General features: G+C 37.4%; 1 protein-coding gene and 1 long non-coding RNA gene across 5 annotated transcripts in view; one reads left to right on the forward strand and one right to left on the reverse strand.

The window, feature by feature from the left end:
* LOC126066822 (uncharacterized) overlaps nt 1-21552 on the forward strand; it is a 917409-nt gene that overhangs the window by 640588 nt on the left and 255269 nt on the right. For both annotated transcript variants that reach the window (XR_007515270.1, XR_007515271.1), the window contains exon 2: nt 9256-9334. This is a non-coding gene — a long non-coding RNA (uncharacterized LOC126066822). The remainder of the gene's footprint in view (nt 1-9255; nt 9335-21552) is intronic.
* Nucleotides 1-21552, reverse strand: part of KCNT2 (potassium sodium-activated channel subfamily T member 2) — a 571079-nt gene that overhangs the window by 5212 nt on the left and 544315 nt on the right. For 2 of the 3 annotated variants that reach the window (XM_049868194.1, XM_049868195.1), the window contains exon 26: nt 411-495. In XM_049868194.1, the coding sequence (XP_049724151.1) occupies nt 411-495 (85 nt within the window). Of the gene's footprint in view, nt 1-410; nt 496-21552 lie in introns of those variants that run through there. The other variant, XM_049868196.1, reaches the window with a different exon arrangement.

Genomic DNA, 21552 nt, shown 5'->3' on the forward strand with positions numbered 1-21552 from the left:
ATCAAATTATTTCTATAGACGTTTTCTTAATAAATGTTTCAACTTATTTTACTTAGGCTTTTAGAAACTCAGACATATTTAGAACTAGATAACGTGGACTATTTCAGGTTTTCCTTTGAGTAGCTCTCTTCTTAGTCCATGTATCTGCTCATGTTTTGTCCAATATATACCAGCTTGCAGAATACAGAATCCATGCTTCTATCTATCTCCTTTTACCCTTAGAGTTCTATAATACTTTTTAAAGTACTGCACACAGAAAATTAATTTAGTTATGGAAAAAAATAAGTAAATAAAATGCATTCGTATCACAAGAAAAATAAAAGAGTATAATGGCCTAGATAAAAAATATAAGAATAAATTGATGGCTTTCTAAGAATAAGTGCCTTAAATGAGAGATGAAATCAACTTACACCACATCGTTCAGCTCTATCCTGGTATCTGGAGATGGGTTAATCAGGATGTAGGAGAGGGTACTTTGATGATCATTCATTTCATCTAGAAGATAAATAAATGCCAAGTGTGTTATAATATTTATAAAAATTGCAGGAATTACTATAGAGCAGTTTATGTGCCAACCATATAGCTATCAACTAAAAATAGATATAGTTTAGCCCACAGCATGACTATATACATAGTTTGGCTATTTTCAGATTACTATCATTGGAAATACATGACAGGTACTCATTTTTTGTTCCAATAGAAGATAAAAGGAAGTATCTAATTCTGTTCAGAACCATATTTATTTTCCACCCCTTAAACCATTACACAGAAGTACTTTGATGAGAGTGGTAACTGGATAAGATGCTTACTTGACTTGCTATGCTTATGAATTAGAAAAATAAATGCAGTTACAGTCGGTAATCACAGAAAGGAATATTCATATGGGAAATACTGTTAAAAGTCACCTAGTTACACTGTATTTAGGAAACATAGTAGCTAAAAGACCAAAAATATGTTTGATTTCATTACATGATCTACCTGATATAAGCTACTCCATTGTTTTTTGCAAGGGGCCCTGGTGGTGAAGTGGTTAAAGAGCTCAGCTGCTAACTGAGAGGGCTGTGGTTGGAACCCACCAGTGGCTCTGTGGGAGAGAGATGTGGCAACCTGCTTCTGTAAAAGATTCAAACCAAACCCAAGTGCTGTGGAGCTGATACTGATTCAGAGTAGAACCACCCTGCAGGGTTTCCAAGAAACGGCTAGTGAATTCAAACTGCTGAACTTTTGGTTAGCAGCCAAGCTCTTAACCACTGATTACAGCATTGGAAACCCTGCGGGAGGTTCTACTCTGTCTTATGGAGTCACTATGAGTTGGAATTGACCCTTTTTTTTTTTTTTGGTTTTGGTTTTGACATCAACAGGTATTGTTTTTTCAGAATGCAAAGAAGATTACAGAAGAGAATTTAACTCTAAGTTTTCAAGGACGTGAACTACTAAATCATTTGTTTTTCTTAAAATACATATATATTTCTAAAATATAAGGCTGTGCCTTTGTAGTTTGGCAAGTCATTCTGATGACTTATTCTCAGGCTGCAAGGCTTGGAGAGCTAACTGAGCATTTTATAGGGTGTTGAGAAACAAAAGCTAACAGCTTTTTGGGGTCTCAATTTCTTAACTTTCAAGAAAGTAAAGCCATGTTGACATATAATCCAAAAACACCTAATTCCTCTAGAAGGTAAGTTTTAGACCGTATGGATGCTCTTAAAAATTTTGTTCTAAAGCTAAAACTGTATTTTTGTGCAAATAGTGTGCCCATGTAAACAATGCATCCACACATATAACTCATGGAAATGATGAAATTAAGTAAAACATTTCTGGCATAGTACATATTATTTGCATAAAAATGTGATAGTATCCTTCCAGCCACTTCTTTGCAGACAACTTTGGCTCCTGAAAGAAATACTAAACTTGGCAATTTACTCCAAAATCTAAGAATATGTTTCTTACCAATAGAGACATATCAATAGTTAAATGACTGCATCAAATGAAAATAAATGTCTTCTTAGGCCAGTGTAGCTGACCTTGACCCTCTATAATATGTAGATCAATAAATAAATAATAATAATATTTGATAATAATATATATCAAAACAATGTTTACCACTGGGCTCATCTGACTAAAAACCTGATGATTGATTGTATGTGAAAGACCTAACATTTTTTCAGTTATGACTTTTCAAGTTGATAATCAGACGTGTCCCATTATTAAAGTATGTAAATGAAAATTCTTATCTTACAAAGCAGAAAAATTACTGGATAAGTTTGTCCATGAAACTATTACCATCATAAGATTATCAAATTAATATTCAAATAAAGGAATATATTCAGTTGCACATCTATGGGGTAAAGCATAGATTGTATCATACCATTGGGGTAGGATTACCAGATGAAATACAGTTAAATTTGGATTTCAGATGAAATAAAACAATAATTTTATAGTATAAGTATGCCCTAAATATTGCATGGGATATACTTATGCTCTATTTTTATTTACTGAATCCAGAAATCCTAAGTAAGGGTAGTTGGTTAACTCAATTGGCTGGATCTTGGGATTCCAATGAGTTTATAAGGATGAGCTTCCTCTAAATAATGTACAATTCCTAATGAAAGCATGCTATACTGGCAAAATGTCTCCAGGATCATCTTTCTATATAAAAAGCTTTTTTCTCTCTGAGAAATTTTCCCTGGTGTGGATTTCCACAATTGCTTTGCAATGGAATAGAGATTGACAGTGCATTTTTGAGATTAAAGCATAATACTCTAAAATGTAACAGGTTCACAAGGTAATCCTCATCTCACTTCAGTATGTATGACTTGTTTCCTTTTATACACAATGGTATTATTGAACTGTGATATATGGAAAGCAGTATTAACTCATAAATTTTTAATCAATATTAATATGAAAATTTTCCTGATCATTAACAGGATGTTGTATTCATTTTCAGTTCTGGGATCAACCCAAAAACTCTTGGTGAAAAGCAATCTACAAATATAATGCAATCTTGATCCACATACCAACAGCATTCTTTAAAGAGAAGAAAAAAGTAATCAACATTTTATGGAAAGGGAAGAGGCCCCTGATAATTAAAGTACTATTGAAGAATAAAGTAGGAGGACTCATACTACCTGAACTCAGAACCTACTACATAGCTATGGTAGTCAAAACAGCCTGCTACTGGTACGACGACAGATACATTCCCCAGTCGAACAGAATTGAGAACCCAGATGTAAATCCATTCACCTACGGTCACCTGATCTTTACAAGGGCCAAAGTACATCAAATGGGGAAAAGACAGTCTCTTTAACAGATGGTGCTGGCAAAACTGGATGTCCATCTGCAAAAAAAAGAAATAGACAATACCTCACAACACACACAAGAACTAATTCAAAATGGATCCAAGATCTAAATTTAAAAAGAAAAACCATAAAGATCATAGAAGAAAAAATAGGGTCAATGCTAGTGGCCCTAATATACAACATTAACAGGATACAAACCATAACTAGCAACACACAAACTTCAGAAGATAAGCTAGATAACTGGGATCACTAAAAATTAAACACTTATGCTCATCAAAAGACTTCACCAAAAGAATAAAAAGAGAACCTACAGTCTGGGGGGAAAAAAGTTTTTGGCTATGACAAATCCGACGAAGGTCTAATCTTTAAAATCTGCCGAAAAATCCAACTCCTCTACAACAAAAAGACAAATAATCCACTTAAAAAATGGGCAAAGGATATGAACAGACACTTCACCAAAGAAGACATTCAAGTAGCTAACAGACACAAGAGGAAATGCTTGCAATCACTAGCGATAAGAGAAATGCAAATCAAAAACAAATGAGATACCATCTCACCCCGACATCACTGGCATGAATTAAAAAAACAGAATGACAAATGTTGGAGAGGCTGTGGGGAGATTGGAACCCTCATGCACTGCTGGTGGGAATGCAAAATGATACAACCATTTTGGAAAACAATAAGGGGCTTCCTTAGAAAGCTAAAAATAGTAATACCATATGATCCAGCAATCCCATTCCTAGAAATATATACTAGAGAAATAAGAGTTGTCACATGAATACACATGTGCATGCCCATGTTCACTGCAGCATTCTTCACCACCTAGATGCCCATCAACAGATGAATGGATAAACAATGATACATGCACACAAAGGAATGCTATGCAATGATAAAGAACAATGATGAATCTGGAAAGCATCTCACAACATGGATGAATCTCGAGGGCATCATGCTGAGTGAAATCATTCAATCACAAAAGGACAAATATTGTATGAAACCACTACTATAAAAACTCATGAAAAGGTTTACATACCAAAAGAAATAATCTTTGATGGTTACTAGGGAGGAGAGGGGTAGGGATAGAAAAACACTATCTGGACAGCAGATAAGTGATAACTTTGGTGAAGGATAAGACAAGTACACCATACTGGGGAAGCCAGCAAAACTTGTCCAAGGCAAGGTCATGGAAGCTCCACAGATATGTCCAAACTCCGTGAGGGACCGAATTACTGGGCTGAGGGCTGCGGAGACCATGGTCTCAGGGCAACATCTAGCTCAGTTGGCCTAACATAGTTTATAAAGAAAACATTCTCCATTCTACTTGGTGAGTAGTGTCTAAGGTCTTAAAAGCTTGTGAGCAGCCATCTAAAATACTCCACTGATCTCACCACGTCTGAAGGCAGAATGAAAAAAACTAAAGACCCAGGGGAAAGATTAGTTCAAATGACTAATGGAACACACATACTATGGCCTTCACCAGACTGAGTCCAGCACAACTAGATGGTGCCTGGCCAACACCACTGACTGTTCTGACAGAGATCACAATAGAGGGTCCCGAACAGAGCTGGAGAAAAATGCAGAACAAAATTCTAACTAGCAAAAAACAAAACAAACAAGCAAACAACAACAACAAAAAAAACAGAGCCTGGAGAAACACAGAGAGTATTGCCCCTGGACACCCTTTCAGCTCAGTAACAAAGTCATTCCTGAGGTTCGATCTTCAGCCAATGATTAGACAGGCCCATAAAACAAAAGCAGACTAAATGGGCACACCAGCCCAGGGCAAGGATGTGAAGGAAGGAGGGGACAGGAGAGCTGGTAATAGGGAACCCAAGGTTGGGAAGGGAGAGTGTTGACGTATCGTGGGGTTGTTAACCAATGTCATAGAACAATGTGTGCATTGACTGTTTAATTTGAAACTAGTTTGTTCTGTTAACCTTCATTGAAAGTACAATAAAAAAATAAAACAATAACTTGGTGACCTGGCTTGCCTGTAAATGTTGTAAAAATTATCTAGATAAGTGAAAACTATCCAACAATAGATATAAATACTGTACCAATATTTTTTGCTGCTCAAACAACATACATTTTTCTTATAATATACTTAGTTTTGTAAAGAACTTCAGTAATTGGAGCAAATGCTTTGGTAATGTGCTCAATTCAATTATCCCATATGGTTATATCGAGACATGGATAGTATCACAATCAGAGCGAACTATTTACTTTTCTTCCTTGCCCCTCCCTGGCTCCACCTCAAGAAGGAAAAATAACATACCCATCTGATTAGTTTGAAAGAGGTTGCTGGTTGAAGCCTGGCTCTCTGGTTCTCTTTCTTTCTCTTTCATGTCTCCCTCTCTACTGAAATGATTAATTTTGATCTGGTTGCTCTCTGACAAGCTGCTTTGTTAGGAAGGCCTGCATTTGTTTTTCTCTTTGTTTGAGTCTGTGCTTAAGAATTATGGAACGTGGTTTTAAAAAGCCTGTTGTTGTCTCATAAAAAACTACCTTCAGGGGCGGAGCCAACATGGCGGACTATGCAGACGCTACCTCGGATCCCTCTTACAACAAAGACACGGAAAAACAAGTGAATCGATCACATACATAACAATATACGAACCCTGAACAATAAACACAGATTTAGAGATGGAGAACGAACTAATACGGGGAAGCAGCGATTGTTTCCAGAGCCTGGAGCCAGCATACCAGTCAGGTACGGCACAAGCACAGAGAGCGGCTCCACCCCCCTGAACTAACCCCGGGAGGGGGACCAGCCGGTGCCACGGGCGGCGTGGGACTCAGCCGGTAGGAGAAGTCCCCGGGAGGCAGTGACTGGTCTTGGAGCAGAAAGAGCAGCGTCCGAGCCGGGGAACCGTCCCGCAGGGATTTGGACTAGATGCAGGTGGCTTCATTAACATCTGAATAGCCTGAGCCAGAGGGAGAACTCTGATAGGGATCTGACTGCATTTTTTTTTTTAGAGGATTTTCTGGAAAAACTAGTTTCCCAGTGATGGCTCGGAGACAACAATCCATATCAAACCACTTAAAGAAGCAGACCATGACAGCTTCTCCAACCCCCCAAACAAAAGAATCAAAATCTTTCCCAAATGAAGATACAATCTTGGAATTATCAGATACAGAATATAAAAAACTAATTTACAGAATGCTTAATGATATCACAAATGAAATTAGGATAACTGCAGAAAAAGCCAAGGAACACACTGATAAAACTGTTGAAGAACTCAAAAAGATTATTCAAGAACATAGTGGAAAAATTAATAAGTTGCAAGAATCCATAGAGAGACAACATGTAGAAATCCAAAAGATTAACAATAAAATAACAGAATTAGACAACGCACTAGGAACTCAGAGGAGCAGACTCGAGCAATTAGAATGCAGACTGGGACATCTGGAGGACCAGGGAATCGACACCAACATAGCTGAAAAAAAATCAGATAAAAGAATTAAAAAAAATGAAGAAACCCTAAGAATTATGTGGGACTCTATCAAGAAGGATAACCTGCGGGTGATTGGAGTCCCAGAACAGGGAGGGGGGACAGAAAACACAGAGAAAATAGTTGAAGAACTCCTGACAGAAAACTTCCCTGACATTATGAAAGACGAAAGGATATCTATCCAAGATGCTCATCGAACCCCATTTAAGATTGATCCAAAAAGAAAAACACCAAGACATATTATCATCAAACTCACCAAAACCAAAGATAAACAGAAAATTTTAAAAGCAGCCAGGGAGAAAAGAAAGGTTTCCTTCAAGGGAGAATCAGTAAGAATATGTTCTGACTACTCAGCAGAAACCATGCAGGCAAGAAGGGAATGGGACGACATATACGGAACACTGAAGGAGAAAAACTGCCAGCCAAGGATCATATATCCAGCAAAACTCTCTCTGAAGTATGAAGGCGAAATTAAGATATTTACAGACAAACACAAGTTTAGAGAATTTGCAAAAACCAAACCAAAGCTACAAGAAATACTAAAGGATATTGTTTGGTCAGAGAACCAATAATATCAGATATCAGCACAACACAAGGTCACAAAACAGAACGTCCTGATATCAACTCAAATAGGGAAATCACAAAAACAAATTAAGATTAATTAAAAAAAAAATACACATAACAGGGAATCATGGACGTCAATAGGTAAAAGATCACAATAATCAAAAAGAGGCACTAAATACAGGAGGCACTGAACTGCCATATGGAGAGTGATACAAGGTGATATAGAACAATACAAGTTAGGTTTTTACTTAGAAAAATAGGGGTAAATAATAAGGTAACCACAAAAAGGTATAACAACTCTATAACTCAAGATAAAAACCAAGAAAAACGTAACGACTCAACTAACATAAAGTCAAGCACTATGAAAATGAGGATCTCACAATTTACTAAGAAAAACGCCTCAGCACAAAAAAGTATGTGGAAAAATGAAATTGTCAACAACACACATAAAAAGGCATCAAAATGACAACACTAAAAACTTATTTATCTATAATTACCCTGAATGTAAATGGACTAAATGCACCAATAAAGAGACAGAGAGTCACAGACTGGATAAAGAAACACGATCCATCTATATGCTGCCTACAAGAGACACACCTTAGACTTAGAGACACAAACAAACTAAAACTCAAAGGAGGGAAAAAGTATATCAAGCAAACAATAAGCAAAAAAGAAGAGGAGTAGCAATATTAATTTCTGACAAAATAGACTTTAGACTTAAATCCACCACAAAGGATAAAGAAGGACACTATATAATGATAAAAGGGACAATTGATCAGGAAGACATAACCATATTAAATATTTACGCACCCAATGACAGGGCTGCAAGATACATAAATCAAATTTTAACAGAATTGAAAAGCGAGATAGATACCTCCACAATTATAGTAGGAGACTTCAACACACCACTTTCGGAGAAGGACAGGACATCCAGTAAGAAGCTCAACAGAGACACGGAAGATCTAATTACAACAATCAACCAACTTGACCTCATTGACTTATACAGAACTCTCCACCCAACTGCTGCAAAATATACTTTTTTTTCTAGCGCACATGGAACATTCTCTAGAATAGACCACACATTAGGTCATAAAACAAACCTTTGCAGAGTCCAAAACATCGAAATATTACAAAGCATCTTCTCAGACCACAAGGCAATAAAACTAGAGATCAATAACAGAAAAACTAGGGAAAAGAAATCAAATACTTGGAAAATGAACAACACCCTTCTGAAAAAAGACTGGGTTATAGAACACATTAAGGAGGGAATAAGGAAATTCATAGAAAGCAACGAGAATGAAAATACTTCCCACCAAAACCTCTGGGACACAGCAAAAGCAGTGCTCAGAGGCCAATTTATATCAATAAATGCACACATACAAAAAGAAGAAAGAGCCAAAATCAGAGAACTGTCCCTACAACTTGAACAAACAGAAAGTGAGCAACAAAAGAATCCATCAGGCACCAGAAGAAAACAAATAATAAAAATTAGAGCTGAACTAAATGAATTAGAGAACAGAAAAACAATTGAAAGAATTAACAAAGCCAAAAGCTGGTTCTTTGAAAAAATTAACAAAATTAATAAACCATTGGCTAGACTGACTAAAGAAATACAGGAAAGGAAACAAATAACCCGAATAAGAAATGAGAAGGACCACATCACAACAGAACCAAATGAAATTAAAAGAATCATTTCAGATTATTATGAAAAATTGTACTCTAACAAATTTGCAAACCTAGAAGAAATGGATGAATTCCTGGAAAAACACTACCTACCTAAACTAACACATTCAGAAGTAGAACAACTAAATAGACCCATAACAAAAAAAGAGATTGAAACGGTAATCAAAAAACTCCCGACAAAAAAAAGCCCTGGCCTGGACGGCTTCACTGCAGAGTTCTACCAAACTTTCAGAGAAGAGTTAACACCACTACTACTAAAGGTATTCCAAAGTATAGAAAATGACGGAATACTACCCAACTCATTCTATGAAGCCACCATCTCCCTGATACCAAAACCAGGTAAAGGCATTACAAAAAAAGAAAATCATAGACCTATATCCCTCATGAACATTGATGCAAAAATCCTCAACAAAATTCTAGCCAATAGAATCCAACAACACATCAAAAAAATAATTCACCCTGATCAAGTGGGATTTATACCAGGTATGCAAGGCTGGTTTAATATCAGAAAAACCATTAATGTAATCCATCACATAAATAAAACAAATGACAAAAACCACATGATCTTATCAATTGATGCAGAAAAGGCATTTGACAAAGTCCAACACCCATTTATGATAAAAACTCTTACCAAAATAGGAATTGAAGGAAAATTCCTCAACATAATAAAGGGCATCTATGCAAAGCCAACGGCCAATATCACTCTAAATGGAGAGAACCTGAAAGCATTTCCCTTGAGAACGGGAACCAGACAAGGATGCCCTTTATCACAGCTCTTATTCAACATCGTGTTGGAAGTCTTAGCCAGGGCAATTAGGCTAGACAAAGAAATAAAAGGTATCCGGATTGGCAAGGAAGAAGTAAAGTTATCACTATTTGCAGATGACATGATTATATACACAGAAAACCCTAACGAATCCTCCAGAAAACTACTGAAACTAATCAAAGAGTTTGGCAGAGTCACAGGTTATAAAATAAACATACAAAAATCACTTGGATTCCTCTACATCAACAAAAAGAACACCGAAGAGGAAATAACCAAATCAATACCATTCATAGTAGCCCCCATGAAGATAAGATACTTAGGAATAAATCTTACCAAGGATGTAAAAGACCTATACAAAGAAAACTACAAAGCTCTACTACAAGAAATTCAAAAGGACATACTTAAGTGGAAAAACATACCCTGCTCATGGATAGGAAGACTTAACATAGTAAAAATGTCTATTCTACCAAAAGTCATCTATACATTTAACGCACTTCTGATCCAAATTCCAATGTCATATTTTAAGGGGATAGAGAAACAAATCACCAATTTCATATGGAAGGGAAAGAAGCCCCGGATAAGCAAAGCACTACTGAAAAATAAGAAGAAAGTGGGAGGCCTCACCTTACCTGACTTCAGAACCTATTATACAGCCACAGTAGTCAAAACAGCCTGGTATTGGTACAACAACAGACACATAGACCAATGGAACAGAATTGAGAACCCAGACATAGATCCATCCACGTATGAGCAGCTGATATTTGACAAAGGACCAGTGTCAATTAACTGGGGAAAAGATAGCCTTTTTAACAAATGGTGCTGGCATAACTGGATATCCCTTTGCAAAAAAATGAAACAGGACCCATACCTCACACCATGCACAAAAACTAACTCCAAGTGGATCAAAGACCTAAACATAAAGACTAAAACGATAAAGATCATGGAAGAAAAAATTGGGACAACCCTAGGAGCCCTAATACAAGCTATAAACAGAATACAAAACATTACCAAAAATGATGAAGAGAAACCCGATAACTGGGAGCTCCTAAAAATCAAACACCTATGCTCATCTAAAGACTTCTCCAAAAGAGTAAAAAGACCACCTACAGACTGGGAAAGAATATTCAGCTATGACATCTCCGACCAGTTCCTGATCTCTAAAATCTACATGATTCTGTCAAAACTGAACCACAAAAAGACAAACAACCCAATCAAAAAGTGGGCAAAGGATATGAACACACATTTCACTAAAGAAGATATTCAGGCAGCCAACAGATACATGAGAAAATGCTCTCGATCATTAGCCATTAGAGAAATGCAAATTAAAACTACGATGAGATTCCATCTCACACCAGCAAGGCTGGCATTAATCCAAAAAACACAAAATAATAAATGTTGGAGAGGCTGCGGAGAGATTGGAACTCTCATACACTGCTGGTGGGAATGTAAAATGGTACAACCACTTTGGAAATCTATCTGGCGTTATCTTAAACAGTTAGAAATAGAACTAGCATACAACCCAGAAATCCCACTCCTAGGAATATACCCTAGAGATACAAGAGCCTTCATACAAACAGATACATGCACACCCATGTTTATTGCAGCTCTGTTTACAATAGCAAAAAGTTGGAAGCAACCAAGGTGTCCATCAACGGATGAATGAGTAAATAAATTGTGGTATATTCACACAATGGAATACTACGCATCGATAGAGAACAGTGACGAATCTGTGAAACATTTCATAACATGGAGGAACCTGGAAGGCATTATGCTGAGCGAAATGAGTCAGAGGCAAAAGGACAAATATTGTATAAGACCACTATTATAAGATCTTGAGAAATAGTAAACCTGAGAAGAACACATACTTTTGTGGTTACGAGGGGGGGAGGGAGGGAGGGTGGGAGAGGGTTTTTTATTGATTAATCAGTAGATAAGAACTGCTTTAGGTGAAGGGAAAGACAACACTCAATACATGGAAGGTCAGCTCAATTGGACTGGACCAAAAGCAAAGAAGTTTCCGGGATAAAATGAATGCTTCAAAGGTCAGCGGAGCAAGCGCGGGGGTCTGGGGAACATGGTTTGCGGGGACTTCTAAGTCAATTGGCAAAATAACTCTATTATGAAATCATTCTGCATCCCGCTTTGAAATGTGGCGTCTGGGGTCTTAAATGCTAACAAGCGGCCATCTAAGATGCAGCAATTGGTCTCAACCCACCTGGATTAAAGGAGAATGAAGAACACCAAGGCCATACGACAACTAAGAGCCCAAGAGACAGAAAGGGCCACATGAACCAGAGACCTACATCATCCTGAGACCAGAAGAACTAGTTGGTACCCGGCCACAATCGATGACTGCCCTGACAGGGAGCACAGCAGAGGACCCCTGAGGGAGCAGGAGATCAGTGGGATACAGACCCCAAATTCTCATAAAAAGACCAAACTTAATGGTCTGACTGAGACTGGAGGAACCCCGGCGGCCATGCTCCCCAGACCTTCAGTTGACACAGGACAGGAACCATCCCCGAAGACAACTCATCAGAAATGAAAGGGACTGGTCAGTGGGTGGGAGAGAGATGCTGATGAAGAGTGAGCTAATTATATCAGGTGGACACTTGAGATTGTGTTGGCAACTCTTGTCTGAAGGGGGGATGGGAGGATAGAGAGAGAGGGAAGCCGGCAAAATTGTCAAGAAAGGAGAGACTGGAAGGGCTGACTCAAGAGGGGGAGAGCAAGTGCGAGTAGGGAGTGAGATGTATGTAAACTTATATGTGACAGACTGATTGGATTTGTAAACGTTCACTTGAAGCTTAATAAAAGTTATTAAAAAAAAAAAAACTACCTTCAATGATCTAGTTTTTATCAGCCATAAATCTGATACTTCAATCATTCCTTGTGCTTATTTTTTGTTTTTTCTGAATTCTGGAGGAGAAAATGTGTTAAGTTTGCTGGCTCTTTAGAACCATTGACATCATCTGTGGCAGCAGCACAAATTTATTAAATATAGTTCTGCACCAAAAATGTAGCAAAAATAAAATAAATTCACTCGAAACGTTCAGCTTCATAAAGCAGAGTATCAATATTCTGCTTACCATCCAAAAAAGATAACTACTAAGAGAATCTGTTGTTAATATATTCATTATGCTCCTGATAGCCAAACTTTGACCTTGGCAAAATAAAAAGAACCATATAGTTAAAATTGATTTCATTGAAATTAATATTTCATCACTGAGAAAACTGTTTCAATGAAACTATTCTGGGAGGCGGGGCCAAGAGGTGGAATAGTCAGATGCTTCCTGTGGTCCCTTTTACAACACAGACTGGACAAAACAAGTGAATCAATTATATTTGACAATCTAGGAGCCCTGAACATCAAAGGCAAAGCTGAGGAATCAGACTGAGCGACAGGCGGAGGGAGAGACAGCTAAGAAGTAGCAAGGATTTGCCAGACCTGACCCAGAGGGAACTGGCACCCTGGAGGCCGAATCAGCTGGCATGATTGGTGAGGCAAGCAGTGGCTTTTGGGACGTGTTTTCCACATCAGGAGAGAGCAAGTGGCAGAGAGTCTACTCAAGCCTCCCGAACTAGTGAAAAGCAGCTCTCCATCAGCAAAGATAAGTATATGCATCTAACCTATGATGCAGATCAAAAAGTACCCCTTTTGGATTTGTACTTTTCTCCCATTTACTTGCCTCCTCCCTGCTCTGCACCACTTCTCGGGCAGGCTTCAGTGATTGTTGCATTCCCTGGGCCAGAATTAGGACCCACTGTGCATGCTTAGCCATTCTCCCTGCTTTGGAGAGGGAAAAATTAACAAACAGGGAAAAAAAAAATCTGCCAGCCCCCCTAAGCCAAGAACTCAGGGCAGGCACAGCGCCTTTGCAGAGGCACAAGCATAAAGAGTCCACAGACTTTGAATGCCTTTTACCCCTGTGTAGACCTCTGTGGGCCCGTTTCAATAGTGTAGGCCCTCAGCACAGTACAGCAGGGTATATAACTGAAAACTATTTTCAACTGTATCAGCTATAAGATGGAGTGGAAGATTCGGGACATTTGACACGGCTCTGCCAAATTTTTTTTTTTCTGCCAACTTAGCAGTGTCCTCAACTACCCACATCAGAGGCCTGAGGACTGGTGGCTCCACCAATGCCAGTTAGCCACCCTCAATGGGGTCCAAGAATAAGTGTTGTCTTGCAGTCCTTACAGACAACAGAATTGAATGTCCATAGTCTCCTACCCACCTATGTGTTCTAGGGAACAGGAACAGCCTTTCCACTCAGACACTCATGGGCAGCCTTCAGCCACCTTCCTTGCTTAGCACATGACCTTCTACTGCAGTCAGATACCTGTGCCTACTCCAATAACCCTTACCCATCTAGGATTGTAGGTGAGAGCCTGCACCACACACTTGGTGACTGACTACCTGGTCACCTGAGATGAATCCATACAAGAAAGGTAAATGGACTCCTAGGCTCACATACCTAGTAACAGCTCTAACCACCTGGTGACAGGACAGGATGTAAGGGTTTCAAAGACACCAATAATCAAACTAGCTCACATGACCAGCCATCTGGGCATATCAAAACAAAACCAAACAAGAAGCAAGGACCCAGTAAACAAACACAAAATAAATATAATAACCTATTGATGCCTTGGAGACAAAAGTCAATATCAAATCACATAAAGAGGCAGACCATGATGGATTCAGCTAGTGCCCAAAACAAAGAATCAAGAAACCTTCCAGAGCAAGAGAATTTCTTGGAATTAACAGTGATAGAATTCAAAGATTTATAATATACAGAGCTCTTCGAGAGATCAGGAAGGAGATCAGGCAAAGACAGAACAAGCCAAGGAACACACAAAGCAATACATGAACTTAAGAAGCTTATACAAGAGAATAATGACAAATTTAACAGGCCGCTAGAATCCACAGAGAGACAGCAAACAGAAATCCAAAAGTTTAACAATAAAATTTCAGAATTAGGCAAATCAATATAAAGTCATAGGAGCAAAATAGAGGCAGTGGAAGTCAGAATTAGTGAGATTGAAGATAAAGCACTTGACACCAATTCATCTGAGGAAAAAACAGATAAAAGAATAAAAAAAAATTTGAAAAACCCTAAGAATTATGGCAGACTATCAAGAGGAATAACATACGAATGACAGGAGTACCATTGGGAAGGATAACTGAAAATACAGGGAGAATTGTTGAAGATTTGTTGGCAGAAAACTTCCCTGATATCGTGAAAGATGAGAAGATATCTACCCAAGAAGCTCATCAAACCTCACACAAAGTAGATCCCAAAAGAAAATCACCAAGACATATTATAATCAAACTTGCCAAAACCAAAGATAAAGAGAAATTTAAGAGTGGCTAGGGATTTTTTTTTTTTAGGGATAGATGAAGAGTCACCTAGAAAAGCGCAGTCAATAAGAATATGCTTGGACTACTCAGCAGAAACTATGCATGCAGAAAGGGAATGGGATGACATATATAAAACCTTGAAGGAAAAAAATTGCCAGCCAAGAATTATATATCCAGCAAAACTGTCTCTCAAATATGATGGCAAAATCAGGGCATTTGCAGATGAACAGAAGTTTAGGGAACTTGTAAAAACCAAACCAAAATTATAAGAAATACTAAAGGAAGTCCTCCAGCTAGAAAATCAGTGATATCAGATAACTAGAACACAGGACAGAACAACCAGATATCAACCCAGAAAGGGAAGACACAAATAAATCAAAGCTAAAACACTGAAAATAGGGAAAAAGAGATGTCAGCATGTAAAAGATGCCAATATTAAGACAAAAACAAGGACCTAAAAAAGTCCTTCATATAGAAAGGAAGTGAAGGTGATATAAAGAAAAAAACATAGGTATAAACTTAGAAAAATAGAGGTAAATATTCAGGTAACCACAAAAGAAACTAACAATCCTACACATCAAAATAAGAAACAAGAAAAACATAAAGACTCAACAAATACAAAATCAGCAATAATGAAAAGGATGAAAAGAAAATATAAAGAAAAATGACTCAGCACAGAAAATTAAGTGGAACAAAGAAACACAACAACACACACATGACAAAAGACATCAAAATGACAGCACTAAACTCATACTTATCAATAATTATGCTGAACGTAAATGGACTAAATGTACTACTAAAGAGAAAGAGAGTGGCAGAATGTATTAAAATAAATATGATCCATCTACATGCTGCCTACAACAGACACACCTTAGACTTAAAGGCGCAAACAAAGTAAAACTCAAAGAATGGAAAATATATATATCAAGCAAGCAATAATAAAAAAAGAGCAGGGGTGGCAATATTAATCTCTGACAAAATAGGCTTTAAAGTAAAATCAACCACAAAGGATAAGGAAGGACACTATAAATTGATTAAAGGGCCAATACACTAGGTACACAACTATACACGACCATAATAAATAATTATGCACCCAAGGACAGAGCTCCAAATATATAAAACAAACTCTAACAGCACTGAAAAGAGAAATAGACAGCTCCACAATAATAGTAGGAGACTTCAACACACCACTTTCGGTGAAGGACAGAACATCCAGAAAGAAGCTCAATAAAGACATGGACGATCTAAACACCACAATCAACCAACCTGACCTCATAGTCATATACAGGACATTCCACTCAACAGCAGCCAAGTATACTTTCTTTTCCAACACACATGGAACATTCTCTAGAACAGACCACATAGCAGGCCATAAAGCACGTCTTAACAGAATCCAAAGCATCGAAATGTTACAAAGCATCTTTTCTGACCGTAAGGCCATAAAAGTAGAAATCAGTAATAGAAAAAGCAAGGAAAAAAAAAAATCATATACATGGAAACTGAACAACACCTTGCTCAAAAACTAAGGACGGAATAAAGAAATTCATAGAATCAAGTGGCAATGAAAATACATCCCGCCAGAACAAGCAGTGCTCAGAAGTCAATTTATAACAACAAATGCACACATCGAAAAAGAAGAAAAGGCCAAAATCAAAATATTAAACCTACAACTTGAAGAAATAGAGGGCAGAAAGAAGCCCCCAGGTATCAGAAGAAAGCAAATAATAAAAATTAGAGCAGAATTAGATGAAATAGAGAACAGAAAAACAATTGAAAGAGTTAACAACACCAAAAGCTGATTCATTGAAAAGATCAACAATATCGATAAACCACTGGCCAAACTGACAAAAGAAAAACAGGACAGGAAGCAACTAACCCAAATAAGAAATGAGACGGGCGATATCACAACAGCCTCAAATGAAATTAACAGAATCATAACAGAACACTATGAAAAACTGTACTCTAACTAACTTCAAAACCTAGAAGAAATGGACAAATTTCTAGAAACCTACTACTTAACTAAAAAAAAAAAAGGAACACAAACAGAGGTAGAACAACTAAATAAACCTATAACAAAAGAAGAGATTGAAAAGGTAATTGAAAAATTTCCTACACAAAAAAAAGCCCTGGCCTGGACGGCTTCACTGGGAAATTCTACCAAACTTTCAGAGAAGAGGTAACACCACTACTACTAAAGGTATTTCAGAGCATAGAAAAAGGCGAATACTCTCAAACTCGCTCTATGAAGCCAGCATAACCCTGATACCAAAACCAGGTAAAGACATCATACAAAAAAGAAAGCTATAGACCAATATCCCTCATGAACTTAGATGCAAAAATCCTCAACAAAATTCCAGCCAATAGAATTCAACAACATATCAAAAAAATAATTCACCATGACCAAGTGGGATTCATACCAGGTATGCAGGTATGGTTCAACATTAGTAAAACAATCAGTGTAACCATCACATAAATAAAAGAAAAGAACCACATAATCTTATCAATTGATGCAGAAAAGGCATTTAACAAAGTCCAACACCCATTCATGATAAAAAACTCTCAGCAAAATAGGAACAGAAGGGAAATTTCTCAACAATGAAGGGGATTTATAGAAAGCCAACAGCCAACATCGTATCGTCCTAAATAGAGAGTCTGAAAACATTCCCCTTGAGAATAGGAACCAGACAAGGATTCCATTTATCACTACTCTAATTCAACATTGTGCTGGAGATCAAAGTCAGAGCAATTAGGCTAGAAAAAGAAACAAAGAGTATCCAAATTGGTAATGAAGAAGTAAAAGTATCTATTTCCAGATGATATGATCTTATGCAAAGAAAACCCTAAAGAATCCAAAAGAAAACTACTGGAACTAGTAGAAGATTCGGCAAAGTATCAAGATAAACATACAAAAATCAGTTGGATTCCCCTACACCAACGAAGGGAACTTGGAAGAGGAAATCACAGAATCAATACCATTTAAAACAGCCCCCGAGATGATAAAATACTTAGGGATAAGTCTAACCAGACATAAAAGACCTATACAAAGAAAACTACAAGACACTACTGCAAGAAACCAAAAGACCTACATAAATGGAAAAATATGCCTTGTTCATGGATAGGGAGAATCAACATCTTGAAAATATAAATTCTACCCAAAGTGATCTACAGATACAATATAATTATGATCCAAATTCCAACAGCATTTTTTAATAAGAAGGAGAAACAAATCACCAACTACATATGGAATGGGAAGATACATTGGATAAGTAGAGCATTACTGAAGAAGAAGAATAAAGTGGGAGGCTTCTCACTACCTGATTTTGGAATCTATTATACAGTTATAGTAGTCAGAACAGCCTGGTACTGGTACAACAACAGATACATAGATCAATGGAAAAGAATTGAGAATTCAGACATAAATTCATCCACCTATGAGCAGCTGAAATATGACAAAGGCCCAAAAAGTCCATTAAATGGGGGAAAAGACAGTCTCTTTAACAAATGGTGCTGGTATAACTGGATCTCCATCTAAAAAAAACATGAAACAAGACTCATGCCTCACACCATGCACAAAAACTAACTCAGAATGGCTCAAAGACCTAAATATAAAATGTAAAATGATAAAGATCATGAAGAAAAAGTAGGGACAACATTAGAAGCCCTAATACATGGCATAAACAGAATATAAAACATTACTAACACTCCAAAAACACCAGAAAAGAAACTAGATAACTGGGAGCTCCTAAAAATTAAACACTTACGCTCATCAAAAGACTTCACCAAAAGAGTAAAAAGACAACCTACAGACTGGGAAAAAATGTTTCACTATGACATATCTGATCAGGGTCTAATCTCTAAAATCTACAAAATACTGCAAAATCTTAACACAAAAAAGACAAATAACCCAATTAAAAAGTGGGCAAAGGACATGAACAGGCACTTCACCAAAGAAGACTTTCAGGCAGCTAACAGATACATGAGGAAATGTTCACAATCATCAGCCATTAGAGAAATGCAAATCAAAACTACAATGAAATACCATCTCACTCCAATGATGCTGGTATTAATTAAAAAAACACAAAACAATAAATGTTGGAGAGGTTGTGGAGAGACTGGAACACTTATACGCTGCTGTTGGGAATGTAAAATGATACAACCACTTTGTAAATTGATTTGGCACTTTCTTAAAAATCTAGAAATGGAAGTACCATAAGATCCAGCAATCCCACTCCTTAGAATACATCCTAGAGAAATAAGAGCTGTCACACATATAGATATATGCACACCCATGTTCATTGAAGCACTGTTCACAATAGCAAAAAGATGCAAACAATCTAGGTGCCCATCAACCAATGAATGGATAAAAAAATTATGGTATATTCACACAATGGAATATTACACAACGACAAAGAACAAGGAAGAATCCACAAAGCATCTCATAACATAGTGGAATCTGGAATGCATTGTGCTGAGTGAAATTAGTCAGTAGCAAAAGACAAATATTTTATGAGACCACTATTATAAGCACTCAAGAAGGGGTTTAAACACAGAGGAAACCATTGTTTGATGGTGGAGAGGGAGGAAGGGAGAGGGGTATTCACTTACTAGATAGTAGACAAGAAGTATCTTAGGTGAAGGGAAGGACATGACACAATACAGGAGAAGTCAGTACAACTGGACTAAACCAAAAACTAAGAAGTTTCTCAAATACAACCAAACACTTGGAGGGGCAGAGTAGCAAGGGCAATGTCTAGGGACCATGGCTTCAGGGGATATCTAGGTTAAGTGGCATGACAAAGTTTATTAAGAAAATGCTCTGCATCTCATTTTGATGAGTGGCGTATGGGGCCATCTAAGATGCATCAATTGGTCCCAACCCACCTGGAGCAAAGGAGAATGAAGAACATCAAAGACATAAGGTAAAGATGAGCCCAAGAGACAGAAAGGACCACATAAATCAGAGACTACCCAAGCCTGACATTGGAAGAACTAGATGGTGCCGGACACCACCAATGCCTACCCTGACAGGGAACACAACAGAGATTCCCTAATGGAGCAGGAGAAAAGTGGAGTGCAGGATTCAAATTCTAATAAAAAGACCAGACTTGAAGGTCTGGCTGAGACTGAAGGAATCCAGGAAGACATGACCCCCAGACTCTGTTAACCCAGAACTAAAACCATTCCGGAAGCCAACTTTTCAGACAAAGATTAGACTGGATGCTAAGACATAAAACGATACTCGCAAAGAGTGTGGTTCTTAGTTGAAGTAGATACATGAGACTAAATGGGCAGCTTCTGTCCAAAGGCAAGATGAGAAGGCAGAAAGGGACAGCAGCCAACTGAATGGACACGGGCAATCCGGGGTGGAAAGGAGAAGTATGCTGTCATAGAGCAACTAGGGTCACATAACAATATGTGTGTAAATTTTTGTATGAAAAACTAACTTGAGCTGTAAACTTTCACTTAAAGCAGAATAAAAAAATGAATAAAAGAAACTATTCCTAGCTTGAAAAAAATTTAAAAAGATGGATTAAAACTTGTATAAGAAATTCTGTGGGGTAAAATTCAATGTTCACTACAGTATATACAAAGAAACTTATTTTGCAGTACTAATCAGTACATAACCCATTGCCATTGTGTCGATTCCAACTCATAGAGGCCCTATAGGACAGAACTGAACTGCCACATAGAGTTTCCAAGGAGGAGTTGGTGGATTTGAACCACTGACCTTTTGGTTAGCAGTGGAATGCTTAACCTTTGTGCTACCACACAATTTCTTTATTAAAATCTTCAAACAGCAAATATTCTGGTTAATTAAATAAAGGCTCATTCTACAAAAGTAAGTTTGAGTTTTTGTGTTTGTTTTTGTTTCTAAATTTCTCTATGGAAGTATTTTAAGAGTGCTTTTGAGAGAGGAGAATAAAATTTGATGAGAAATTTTAATCTTACGTATATTTGCATAGAAAAATTTTTTTTTTCTATGCGTAGGTTAACATTAAATACTTCTGAAAACACGTCTTTTGTATGTTATATATTAACACTAGTAATGAGAGGAACATTTCAAATAATTCAAAAGTAACATCAAGAAACAGTTTAGAACGAAGGCTCTGAAGCATTACTGCCTGCATTGAAATCCTGGTTCTGCGGCTTTAGGAAAATTATTTAATCTCTCTGTGCTCCGTTTCCTCACCTATAAAATGGGGTATAATACTGCTAACTCCTAGGCTACTTTTAGGATTATATTATAAATATCCAAGCCAGACCAAACCAAACCCATTGCTGTCGAGTCAATTCTGACTCATAGCGATCCTATAAGACGGTAAAACTGCCCCATAGGGTTTCCAAGGAGTGGCTGATAGATTTGAACTGCCGACCTTTTGGTTAGCAGCCTGAGGTTTTAACCACTGTGCAGCCAGGACTCCATTATCC

The sequence above is a fragment of the Elephas maximus genome, chromosome 24 (genome assembly GCF_024166365.1).
Source record: "Elephas maximus indicus isolate mEleMax1 chromosome 24, mEleMax1 primary haplotype, whole genome shotgun sequence".
Taxonomy (NCBI): Eukaryota; Metazoa; Chordata; class Mammalia; order Proboscidea; family Elephantidae; genus Elephas; species Elephas maximus.